This window comes from Camelina sativa, chromosome 5 (assembly GCF_030686135.1).
Source record: "Camelina sativa cultivar CO46 ecotype springtype chromosome 5, ASM3068613v1".
NCBI classification, from domain to species: Eukaryota; Viridiplantae; Streptophyta; class Magnoliopsida; order Brassicales; family Brassicaceae; genus Camelina; species Camelina sativa.
The window spans coordinates 3,989,711-4,000,563 of record NC_141884.1 but is presented as its reverse complement, the minus strand read 5'-3'; the positions used below and the strand labels follow the sequence as shown (position 1 = coordinate 4,000,563).

Sequence of the window (10,853 nt, the reverse complement as noted above, 5' to 3'; positions counted from 1 at the left end):
TTTTTTCTTGCGGTGTACCGCGGGTTAAAAACTAGTTTTTTATAATTTATAAGATTAGTTTTATATTTGTACTTCTCAATTAATATAATAAAATTTGTTTTGTCTAGTGTATATTTAGCCGCCTTGATTAATAGTTAGGTGAACAAAAATGATGTGTTGTTTGGTTTAATATTAAGCATTGACTATTAACTAAGTATATAGTAAAATTGCAATGGCAGAACTAATAGGGTTCAAAAGAATAGGCTCAAGTCTAGCCAGCCACCGTCTAAAAAGACTTGTGGCTTTGCGAATGGTTCCCACCTTCTTGATTTCTCTTTGGTTATTTCTTTCAATTTGTATTGGTTACGATTCAACCAAGGTATTAAAAACAAGAGAAGAAAATTAAAAGAAACAGATCATGAGCCACGTAGATTTGGTTTGATGATCATATCTAAATGATTGAAGTTGAAGGAATGATTGTCATCTCAAGTAATTTGTGACTATTTCAAATTGGAAGGTTGCTTAGCTGTTGCTTTCTTCGTCCCCAATTCTCTCTTCCCATGTGGGTTCCTCGTGGTCTGCTCACTAGTCAGCGTGCAAAATCCCTATTCTTTATTAGTATAAATGTTCTACATACTTTCGTATCTTAGTGTTTTATATTTCGTAAAAACATTCCATATTATATTGTTATAGGAACCAATTATGCGAAAAAAACATATTTTCCGGCCGGAGAATCTAAGATAATAAACAAGTTTGCCTACAGCCCTTCTACCTATCTATGTTGTTGACAAATAAATTATTCTTCAATGGATAAGGATATGGTTATGTAGATTAACTTCGACAATGGATATGAACAACATATGTTCTAGCTAAGTAATTCATGGTGAACTTATAATTGTTGTTAATGGTGGGTCTTCCCACAACTATTTTATTCGTGATTTGGTTACTATAAACGTTTTAAATGATAAAAAAGTGTGAAAGGGAATAAGGAAGAAGAAAAAAAAAAAAATACAATTTCATATTTCCTTCATGGGAATTGGGAAGAGATATGCATCATACATTACATAGAGAGATTAATGTGGTGAAACTAGTCAAATATTACTAGTCAAACTTCCTAAGTTTCACTTTCTATATGATTTATTCTAAAAATATTCTTTCAGGATAACCAAAAGCCATTTTACCCCTAGTTATTACATTTTTCATCTACCGGAACTCTTAGAATACCGTAGCTTGTGCACCGGAAAACACGAAACACACCTAACCAAGCCTTGCACATTGCAAGCCTTACAGCTTGTGAATCCAGATCTCTCCGAGAAGATTTTGTGACTACCATTGCACAGATCACACATAACAAATCTCCATCCCCTACACGAATCACATACCTCAGCGAACCTTTCATCACCTGACGGTGTTAACGCAGCGATCAGTTTCCTCAGCTTGTCGTTCTCATGCAACTGCTTAATCTCTTCCGACCCGCCGATGTATCTTCCACCGATAAAAACCTTAGGCAACGTCACTTTCTTTGTTCCGAACATCGTTTGTAACTCATCGTGAAATGTTGAATCCATCAATAAATCTCGCTCGTCGATATTGATTCGGAATGCATGGAGGATGGACCTCACATATCTACACTCATCGAACGTCTTACGTATGATTCCAAGGCTAGTGTAGTAGATAACGACGCCTCGGTGGTGATCAGCGTTGGGGATATCCACGACGGAGAAACTTTCATTTGAGATAGGTCCGTGAATCCTAGCGGGGCTCCGAGGCTGGTGAATGACTTGACGCCGGGGAGAGTAGGATTCAGATAAGGGGTCATCGTCGTGAAGGAGGTTTTGGATGTCTTTGAATGATGAACATGAGAAATGTCTCGGCCATTTTGGTGAGTCGGGTGAGATTTCGTGACGACGTCTGCGTCGTTGAAACCAATTCGGGAACATTAGAGAAGATCAACAACGAAATCTTTGAGGAAAATGAAAATGTTAAAAAATATTTGTACGAGTAAATATTAGTATGAGTGGAAAGAATAGATAAGGACGTTATCACTAGAAAATGATTTCTTACCCAAAAAGAGCCAAAACATTTGATTTTCTATTCTTACATTTTTATGGTAGTCAAAATTTATTAATTGTGTTAAAAAAGTTCAAACTTCATAGGGTGGTGTTTATAAATCATAAACTCAACAAAGATCAAATCGCTTCGTATATACTTTGAAAACGCCGTTTCTAGAGCTCTCTTTCGTTAACTTTAGCCTTTTCGTCTCGTGCTAAAACAACCAAGCTCTGTTTTTAGGGTACAAACTGTCATATAACTTATAGTAGTTGGTAAATTCAAAACAAAATCCCCTTAACAACGTTGGTTCTGTTTAATGGGGTATACACTGTGATGTGATATAATCTAGTGTACAAACGAAATTACATTGCTAGTATTGTTTATGCTTCCTCGTTTCCTGTCTATCATTATCAGAGTTCCGGTTTAGCGGGACGCCAAAATCCCTTCCGACCAACCAAAAACTTGTCCTGGTATATTTTGGTTGACCAATGAAGCGAACCAAATATGGATTCAAGCTTCTTTATTGTTTCCTTGGTGTCTTGTACCACAAGATATCCTCCTGGTCTCACTATCCGATCTATCTCAGCCGCCACTTGTACAACGTCACACCTAAAACAGACCCCAAAACACCAACAAAAAGGTTACTCACACTAACCGCAACATCAAACAGAGTTTCTTGGGACAAACCATCAATCTGAACGAGACAAACAAAAATAACCGGTTCTAGTTGAGTACACATATCTCAAAAGCGGGGAAACCCAACCAAAACAGTGAATGTTCTCTACTGCTAAAGAGTTGAAACTCAAGAGACTGACAAATTCTGATCTGTTGTTTACCTTTGTGAGACATCTCCCAGGAAGAAACTGGAATGTAGCAGATCGTATGTTCTAGGGTAAGTGTTGAGGGACTCACACCAATCATGGTAAACTCCAATCAAGCCTCGATCATAAACAACGGAGAGAGTGTCAGGTTTATCCACAGGCACAACATTCATCACCCATAGAGGTCGGTTTATAAGTGCAGCAGCAAAGCTATCAGCATAACATAGACAAAAACAAGTTGAGAGTCAAATCTCAGTTTGGGATTAACCGGATTCTGGTTAAGAATCAGAGAATGAAAATTACCTGCCATAACCGGCATTCATGTCCATCACATTCCTCACACTCGACCAGTTTACAGCTAAACGTTCAAGATAAACATCAGATACAATTGCTGACCATTTCTCTGTATCTTTCTTCAATTTTTCCGCTGAAACCGAAATGCTTTGAGGTTTCACACTCACAAGCCGTTTAGGCCATAGCTCAGGCCAACTCTTTCTGATCGGTAACTTGGAAATGCATTTGGCTAGTGGAACATACCTAAGAAGAAAAGAAAAGGTTACAAAACAGTGGACATATTATATATACTAAGTGAATGTGAAGCATCATTTTGTTAACAGGTTCATACCATGAAGCATTTACTTCCTTTTTATCACACAGAGGTGGATCTTGTGTGCTGCGTTTATTATAGCAGGATTCTGAAGCTGGCTTTTGATAGATCACAAGTCCGATTCCAGAGGAATCAACCGTCTTTGTCACGACCTTCCAGCAAATGGATTTAGTCAAAGTGACCATCGCTGCGTAATAAATATTGTAACAATTAAAACCATAAAGATCAAGACGGGTCTTAAAAAAACACAAATCAAGAAAATGATAGTTGCTAACAATTCCAAATTCTGCTATCTCTGTCATTATCACGATAGACCGGTGTTGCAGACCATATAAAGAAACCTCCTGGCCTGAGTACCCTATTGAGTTCCAACAACGGTTTCCCACCTAACAAATGAACCAAAAAGATCATGAAAACCTCAAAGCTTAAACACTAGGAGGGAAACAAACAAGGGCCAAAAAATAGTAAAATACCATCAGCATCCCAATGGACTCTGCACCGTGCACAATGGATAAGATCAAACGCATTGCTCGGAAACGTAAGCTGTTGCGTTCCAATAACAGAAAGAGTTGCAGGTATTCCTCGTTCTAACGCAAACTGAATCTGAGCTTCATGTTCATCTTTAGGAGCAAATGACATTGTAATGACATCTTTATCTAATAAAAAACCGCCAAAGCTAGCAACACCACAACCAACATCTAATACAACCCTTATGTTTTTCCCCCATTTGATACTCGGTAAAGCCTGGGAGTTTAACACAAATCAGCCTTTCCACAACAAAAAAAAAACAAGGGGAACAGTAAAACATCCAAAAAAGAAAGAAAGTGCTGACCTGTTCAATGAACTCAACGTAATGAGTAACCCCAAATTTGAATTGAGTACCTCCTCCAGGAAAAACAAGATATTCACCGGTTTTATTAACCCAATTTTGTTCCTTTTTGTATTCAACAAGCTTGGGATGAGGAACATTGTCATACCAAACCTACACATTAAAAGAGTAAACAACTAAAGAAATGTTCCAATAGCCTATCACTTAATGGGAACTAATACTATAAAAACATTAACTTTGAATCAATCAGACTCTTTTACAGAAACTTCCAAATACTCAAAATGGGTTACTAAACCAAATCATATAACTTTCAGATCAAGCTCGGATCAAAAGTTAGAATTTTTCGAAAAAAAACAAGAAAATCCCAAAGCTTACCAAAAACAAAAACAGGAACTGTCTCTCACCATATCCCGACTCTTAGGCCACGGAACCGGAGGCTTATAGTTATGCGGCAAAGGAACGAGACATGTAGGGGTTGGTTCAGGGCAATGACGTTCTCGATGCTCCATATGTCTCCTCGATTTGAGCTGCTTGATGGCGTTATTATTATCGAGACAAGGTATGTAATCAACAGATCCTGCGCCGTTACATAGATCCCATTTTTTCAGCTCTTCCACCACACCCTCGAGTGATGATGATGATGATGAAGCGCTTATTAGCTTCATCTTCTGTGGAGTTTGATCGGAAGAAACGTCGACGTTTTGGTTAGGAACAGAGGATTTGGGGTTTGGTGTGTAGTAGTCGGTAGGGGTGAGAGAAGGGAAAGGGAATGTGATGTAATTGGTGGTGGAGAGGTAGACTGTGATGGTGATGAGGATAGTGCAGAGGAGTAACACGACGACGGGTTGTACGGATATCCCCATTGTAGAAAGATCGTTAAGAGATCGATCAGTACGAGACGCGTTTCAGGTAATAAGAAGAAGAAGAAGGAGGTGTGAGCTCAAGCTCCATTAAGTCACAGCTTTCACATTTCGATTTTGCAGAGCTTAAAGTAATATTTTTTTATGCGCCGACAAAAGTAAACAAAACAAATTTGTGTCCGAATGATTTTTTTTCTTATTATTATTATAAGAGAAAATGTTCAAATTTGTGTCCGAATGATCAATTGCTGCTTAATCAGATGTTTTTTTTCTGTAAATTTTCTCATTATAATTAGATTACCAGTAGTGTAATTGATGAATATCTGTATCTTACAAGACATCAGATCTAATTGAATCTACACACCGACCATCGCCAGATCCAATCAACCTACCTTTCTAAGATAATAATGAGTCATGTGGTGTGGACTGGCTCAACATATTCTTGAGCAGTGTGACTGTGTGAGTGACAGTGAGTAAATATATGCAAAGAATCAATCTTTTAAAAAACCATGAATGTATGATTGATATGTAAACCCCAATGGGTAAAATAAACTGCCTCAAGATGTCAAAAAAACACATAATATCCTCTCCGAGGTTTTTCTACTTGTCAAAAGCTTTAAAGCAAAACACTCAACCGTTGAGATTGAGTAGATTTAAATGAGAAAGAAAATTAGTCGGACAAACAATAGATCCGGCTTCTTACTCAATGATTCCGGCACCGCCGTCAAGATCCACTTCGCCCATCCCTGTGTCCTCTTCTTCGTCTCCGCTCTCTTCATCGCCACTAATTTCTTCATTGTCAAGACGTAGCTTAGCCATGTGCTCTGTCAGCATCTTATCATCACGTTCACTCACCTATCAATACATATTAACATTAGACTCTTGAATGTTGTGAACCAAAATACTATAAATAAACCACCAAACAAAAGCTAGTTCTTGTGACATGCAACTTGAGACGGGAGCATCAGTAAAAGAAAGTAAGATACTCACAGCTCTAGCTCCCTCCTTAACGACAAGCTTGCCTTTGTGTGTCTCAATTGTCTCAGTGCAAGCTATAATGGCTTTGTTTAGGATTTCAATCCCTTGGTCCTGTTAGAGAATGATACGATTAGGAACAGAGGGATAAAAAACAGCATTTACACATTTATGGTTTAAGTGATGAAAAATCCGCAAAGCTACATAATTGGCTACCAAAAATGCAATGACCAGTTTTTGGACAACAATAGTATCTGTGTGTATTTTCTTAAGCATCTGCTTTACTTGCAACTAAATGATTTCAACTATTGCAATCAAAATTTTGGCAAGAGCTAAACAGGATATACAATCCACATAGAGATCATATAAACCTCTTACCGATAAATAGGGGCAGGTTTCTGTAATATGCCAAACCAAGTAAATCATAATACAAGATAGAAGATTGTCTAACCTTGTCAAGTGTCTGAGTAGTAAGGACATAAAGAGGTGGAGCAACCAATTTAATCTTAACAGGGCAGTCGTCGTTTCCAGCGGCTTCAGCGTTTTTCATGGCCTCCTGAAATTGCAAGCATGGGTGAGCAAATCATAATGTATTCTTTTCAAAAGTTAAAGATAAGCCAACAAGAGATATTGACCTTAATGTGAACAACTCCGTCAAACTGAAAACACTTCAATTCGATATCAGCCCGGATTTTCATTGGTTGTGGTGTCATTCTCCTCCTAATGTTCTTCACAAGTGCATCTTTCACTTCTTCCGTAACAGCAGGTACAACTTTAGTCACCTACAACAAACAGACAACTTGTAAGATTAGCAATCAAAGGAAGTTTATACTAACAGCTAAAACAAAAACCAGAGAAAAAAAGTATACCTCTTCACCATCAGGCCCAACTTCTTTGATCTCACGAGTGAGGCCACCCAACACCGAGTCAGGATCCGTCACTAGGATCTTGAAGGCCTGAACAAAAGAACAAATATATTTGAGAACTAAACAACAATAGATATACAGTAAACCTCAAATTCACAGATTCTTACCTCAAAAGCATGACCATGTTTCCGATACAAAGGCCAAGCAATGTTCACATACAACTCCTGCAATATGAAAGCTCTAATCAATGTATAAACCCAATGATCTAAATAGTTTCAAGTCTCAGCATCTACCAGAACAAGAAACATCTCTAACCAGAAAATCCAAAATCCAGCAGATAAAATCCCAAAATTCAACTAAGGTTTTAGCAAATAACATCTAAAGCTAATATAGAAAAGATCATACCTCCAAATCAAGAGATAGAGTCTCAGCAACATGGCGCATGATAGAGTGAACAAGCTTGCTCTTGTTGTACCTCTCTTCACAAGTTGAGATATCCTCCTCGCTAACCCTACGTTTGCTCAGATCAATGTAACCTTTCTCCTTGTCAACACGCAGGACCATGACAGGCTCAATTCTCCCGACCTTAATCAAACTGCTCACACTTCGGATCCGACGACGGGAGAGCTCAGAGAAGAGGATCATTCCTTCGATGTTGTTGTACTCCAGCAGAGAAACGTAAGCTCCCATATCGGCGATGTTCTTCACCTGGATCATCACCGCCATATCCACCTCTGGATACTTCGACTCGTACATCCGACACTCTAGATTCGGTGTTTGATTCGCCATGATTGGATGATTTCGATACTCACGCGAATTGACTCTTTGTTGAATCGGAAGTAAGCGATGAGGCGGAGAGATTTAGGGTTTTGGGCGACGGAGCAATTAGGCTGATTCTTTTGGCTAGGGATAACTGATAAGAGACGAGCGATGAAAGCAAAGTGAAATTGGCTGACTTGCGTCAAAAATGGTAAATTAAAACGACACCGTGTCGGATAAACAATTAGGTTTTAATTGGGCCACAAAAAAATATTAGGGGTTTGGGGGATTAAAAGCCCATTCGGATTTCAAGTCAGATAAATGAAATTTGGATCGTTTAATTTTGTTCTAAAATTGCGTTTAAACCAGCAGTACACTAATCACAGGCTTTGAGCTCGAATCGATCGCGGTATCAACATATGTTTCGGAGTCCGATTTGACCAGACTGTAATTATAGAATCGGTCATTACCAGATGGGTTCAATGAACCTTGGACCAAAATTTAAAATCGTTTATTTTGTCTCTTACAGAAAGAAAAAAAAGAAGTCTCTACTACCTCACAAAATCGTACAAGCTGAAGAACTAAACATGAACTAATAGTTCCATACATATCACTAAGAGAGCTTCATATAGAAAACACTAGACACGAGAGTCCCTCGAACGCTGCTTACCCTTCCAGAAGCATCTGGTTGAAATGCCATGTTCCTGAAAAATCATCCCAAACATTAAAACATATTCAATGGCACGAAGTGAAGGACGAATAAGTGATTTTGTTGTTCTTTTAGATCTTTATAGATTAGAACAAAATGTGAGGGATTAGTATATACCGTGTCCTTTGCCAACTCGTCGTAGTTGGGCTACATATTCTGAGATCATCTTGATTGCTTCCACCTGAGAAATGATTCATTTTATCAAAAACTCCAATTAGAACTCTCTTTGACAGGTTTAGAAACAACATGAGTGCTTTGCCACTAACAAAGAACACCCTAAATGATTTACCTGCTCTGTCAGAAACTCGCTCTCAACAAAATCTGCCAAGTGGACATCATTGTTCTTCGAAGCAACCTGTTGAGAACAAAGCATTACAAAAACTGAGAACATTTCTTGCAGAGTGAAAGATTATATTTACTTTTCTAATAGGGATTTGAGGTCTTTACACTGTGGAGGTTTAAGAGCTTCTCATTAACTAGTTTCTCCAGTGACAGAGCCAACTCCATGCCTGCAAACAACAAATCACATAATTGTTTGTTAAAACTCTTATATCCATTGCGACTTCAATCTCCATATGAGAGATACATTTTCATGATACTTAAGAACTCAGACCAAATTCGGTACTTCTCTTCAAAAGCTTAACATAGCATTGATGTCAACGTTTCATTTCTCCAAACTTTATGACTTAGAATATGGTAGACAATAGACATATATAAAAACTAAAGATCATTTTCACTTGGTATTCTAGTGTACAAACCAAAAGAAGAAAAAAAAACTATGATGAAGCGTCAATAGATACAAAGAGTTAGCTACTTCTGAGCTTACCATATAGAGCATCTCCTTTATCAACATGTTCAAACTCTGAGAGAGGCATCACAATGGACTGTAACTTGACCTTCCCACCACGTTTGTTCTGCAACTCATAGAAAACCCAAAACATGTAAGCACTTAATAAGCTCCAGATTATATAGCTAATGAACTAGAGAAAACAAAAAAGAAGGAAATAGTTATCTCTAGGACCTGATAATCCATAAACTTCTCAGCGTGCTCTCTTTCTTCCACACTTGATTCCTTAAAGAACCTGGTACCCAAGGAACCAACAACTGACTATGAATAAACAACAACAACAACAACAATAACAACAAAAACATCCAAAAACAACCAAAAACTCACTTAGCAAGACCCTTGAGGGCGACGTTGTCCCGATCGAAGTACGCATACATAGCGTGATACACATACGAGACATTGTACTCCACACTACAGCCAAAATCCATTGAAGAAATTTAGAATCCACAGGATTAAATATAAGCAGAATCAACACTAGGTTCCAAAGTACCAAATCTTATAGCTAACACAACCAGATTACAATACTAAATCTAAGCTATGGGAAAGAGGTATAAGAAAGAAAAAAAAAACTTACTTGATCTGCTCGTTAATGGCAGCTTCACACTCGTCTGAGTACTTCTGTCGAGCAAGCGAGAGATGAGAGCTTATTGGAACAAGATCGAGCTCCTTTTTCACCTCCTTAAACGGCTCGAAGACAACGCCGCTCAAGGAATCGGTGGTTGAGCTCTTAGATGCGCGAACAGAGAAAGCTACGTTCCCAGATTTTCCAGAAGAAACTCGAAGATTCGAAGATAACAAAGGAGAGAGATCTTTCTTCACGCCATGGAAACTCACCACAGAGAGAGCTGAAGATAAAGTTACAGTCTTAAGAAGCATTTTCCAACTTTGATTAGATTTAGAAACAGTTCTTCGCCGAGAAAATTGGAGAAGACGAATGGTTTTTTTTTTTTTTTGTTAGAGCTTTGTGGGGAAATTGAGATTGTGATGGGTTGATGATGAGGCTGTGGATGAGAGACACGTGTACGTACGCGATTGAGGAATGGGTGAAGGCGCGTGGCAAGCTTGTGGCAAGTATCGATCGTTATCCGTGGAATTTTCTTGGACTTATTGAGGCCTACATAATTTTGTTTTATTTGATGAAAAATCTTTAGTTACATAAATAATAATCTTGTAAATTTTATCATTTTTATTCGATTTAATAATAATTTCTTGAAATTTGTGAAAAAAAACATATGAAACTTTAGTTATTCCTAAAATTCGTATTTGTTTTTATTGTTTAGGTAAAATCAGTTTTTTTATATCTGTAAAAACAAATAAGAGTATTTAGAATATATTCTAGTTTTATGCAAAAATATTGTTTACGGAAACGTTATTGGCACATTACCCAAATTGAAGATTTTGTTTTAACAGAGGAAACAATAACACAAATCATATATAAATTTGAAAATTTTTAACCAATCATAATCATTACAGAATAACCTACTTAATTTTAATCATTAATCAATAACAAATTATTTAAGTTATTTTTAACCGTTCATCGAGCAATGCT

At 37.6% G+C, this 10,853-nt stretch overlaps 4 protein-coding genes across 5 annotated transcripts; all 4 read right to left on the bottom strand.

Moving 5' to 3' along the window:
- Positions 1–972: 972 nt before the first annotated feature.
- LOC104788849 (uncharacterized protein At5g39865-like) lies at positions 973–1,924 on the bottom strand. Its single transcript, XM_087512805.1, has one exon. It carries the CDS (start codon positions 1,917–1,919, stop codon positions 1,179–1,181), a length of 741 nt encoding a protein of 246 aa, XP_087368931.1. The 5' UTR covers positions 1,920–1,924; the 3' UTR covers positions 973–1,178.
- A 340-nt stretch (positions 1,925–2,264) lies between these two features.
- LOC104785380 (putative methyltransferase PMT23) lies at positions 2,265–5,371 on the bottom strand. 2 transcript variants are annotated; one of them, XM_010510584.3, is made up of 8 exons: positions 4,693–5,371; positions 4,292–4,441; positions 3,933–4,203; positions 3,735–3,845; positions 3,478–3,646; positions 3,156–3,389; positions 2,868–3,062; positions 2,265–2,640 (listed from the first exon to the last, which is right to left on the bottom strand). In XM_010510584.3, the coding sequence occupies exons 1-8, from the start codon at positions 5,149–5,151 to the stop codon at positions 2,442–2,444; spliced, it is 1,788 nt and encodes a 595-aa protein (XP_010508886.2). In that variant the 5' UTR covers positions 5,152–5,371; the 3' UTR covers positions 2,265–2,441. The 2 variants fall into 2 exon arrangements, with proteins under 2 accessions (XP_010508886.2, XP_087308115.1); XM_087451989.1 differs by having other exon boundaries at positions 4,664–5,323.
- A 274-nt stretch (positions 5,372–5,645) lies between these two features.
- LOC104785379 (eukaryotic translation initiation factor 2 subunit alpha homolog) lies at positions 5,646–7,974 on the bottom strand. Its single transcript, XM_010510582.2, has 7 exons — positions 7,395–7,974; positions 7,157–7,213; positions 6,993–7,079; positions 6,759–6,905; positions 6,575–6,679; positions 6,139–6,237; positions 5,646–6,003 (listed from the first exon to the last, which is right to left on the bottom strand). Exons 1-7 carry the CDS (start codon positions 7,776–7,778, stop codon positions 5,848–5,850), a joined length of 1,035 nt encoding a protein of 344 aa, XP_010508884.1. The 5' UTR covers positions 7,779–7,974; the 3' UTR covers positions 5,646–5,847.
- A 225-nt stretch (positions 7,975–8,199) lies between these two features.
- On the bottom strand, positions 8,200–10,301 carry LOC104785378 (ferritin-4, chloroplastic). The gene is made up of 8 exons (XM_010510581.3): positions 9,879–10,301; positions 9,632–9,715; positions 9,479–9,539; positions 9,284–9,371; positions 8,905–8,966; positions 8,747–8,812; positions 8,575–8,638; positions 8,200–8,452 (listed from the first exon to the last, which is right to left on the bottom strand). The coding sequence occupies exons 1-8, from the start codon at positions 10,178–10,180 to the stop codon at positions 8,415–8,417; spliced, it is 765 nt and encodes a 254-aa protein (XP_010508883.1). The 5' UTR covers positions 10,181–10,301; the 3' UTR covers positions 8,200–8,414.
- Positions 10,302–10,853: the final 552 nt, after the last annotated feature.

What these genes read in the sequence shown, in the direction of transcription:
- LOC104788849 (XM_087512805.1), bottom strand. Translation starts at nt 1,919, where the DNA reads ATGTTCCCGAATTGGTTTCAACGACGCAGACGTCGTCACGAAATCTCA.
- LOC104785378 (XM_010510581.3), bottom strand. Translation starts at nt 10,180, where the DNA reads ATGCTTCTTAAGACTGTAACTTTATCTTCAGCTCTCTCTGTGGTGAGT. An exon ending in GCCATTAACGAGCAGATCAA is followed by an intron (nt 9,716 to 9,878) that starts GTAAGTTTTTTT and finishes TTTTGGCTGTAG; the next exon opens with TGTGGAGTACAATGTCTCGT. An exon ending in TAAAGGAGATGCTCTATATG is followed by an intron (nt 8,967 to 9,283) that starts GTAAGCTCAGAA and finishes TGTTGTTTGCAG; the next exon opens with GCATGGAGTTGGCTCTGTCA.
- LOC104785380 (XM_010510584.3), bottom strand. Translation starts at nt 5,151, where the DNA reads ATGGGGATATCCGTACAACCCGTCGTCGTGTTACTCCTCTGCACTATC. An exon ending in AGTCCATTGGGATGCTGATG is followed by an intron (nt 3,846 to 3,932) that starts GTATTTTACTAT and finishes TTCATTTGTTAG; the next exon opens with GTGGGAAACCGTTGTTGGAA. An exon ending in AAGGAAGTAAATGCTTCATG is followed by an intron (nt 3,390 to 3,477) that starts GTATGAACCTGT and finishes TTTTCTTCTTAG; the next exon opens with GTATGTTCCACTAGCCAAAT.
- LOC104785379 (XM_010510582.2), bottom strand. Translation starts at nt 7,778, where the DNA reads ATGGCGAATCAAACACCGAATCTAGAGTGTCGGATGTACGAGTCGAAG. An exon ending in AACATGGTCATGCTTTTGAG is followed by an intron (nt 7,080 to 7,156) that starts GTAAGAATCTGT and finishes TCTTTTGTTCAG; the next exon opens with GCCTTCAAGATCCTAGTGAC. An exon ending in ACGGAGTTGTTCACATTAAG is followed by an intron (nt 6,680 to 6,758) that starts GTCAATATCTCT and finishes TTGCAATTTCAG; the next exon opens with GAGGCCATGAAAAACGCTGA.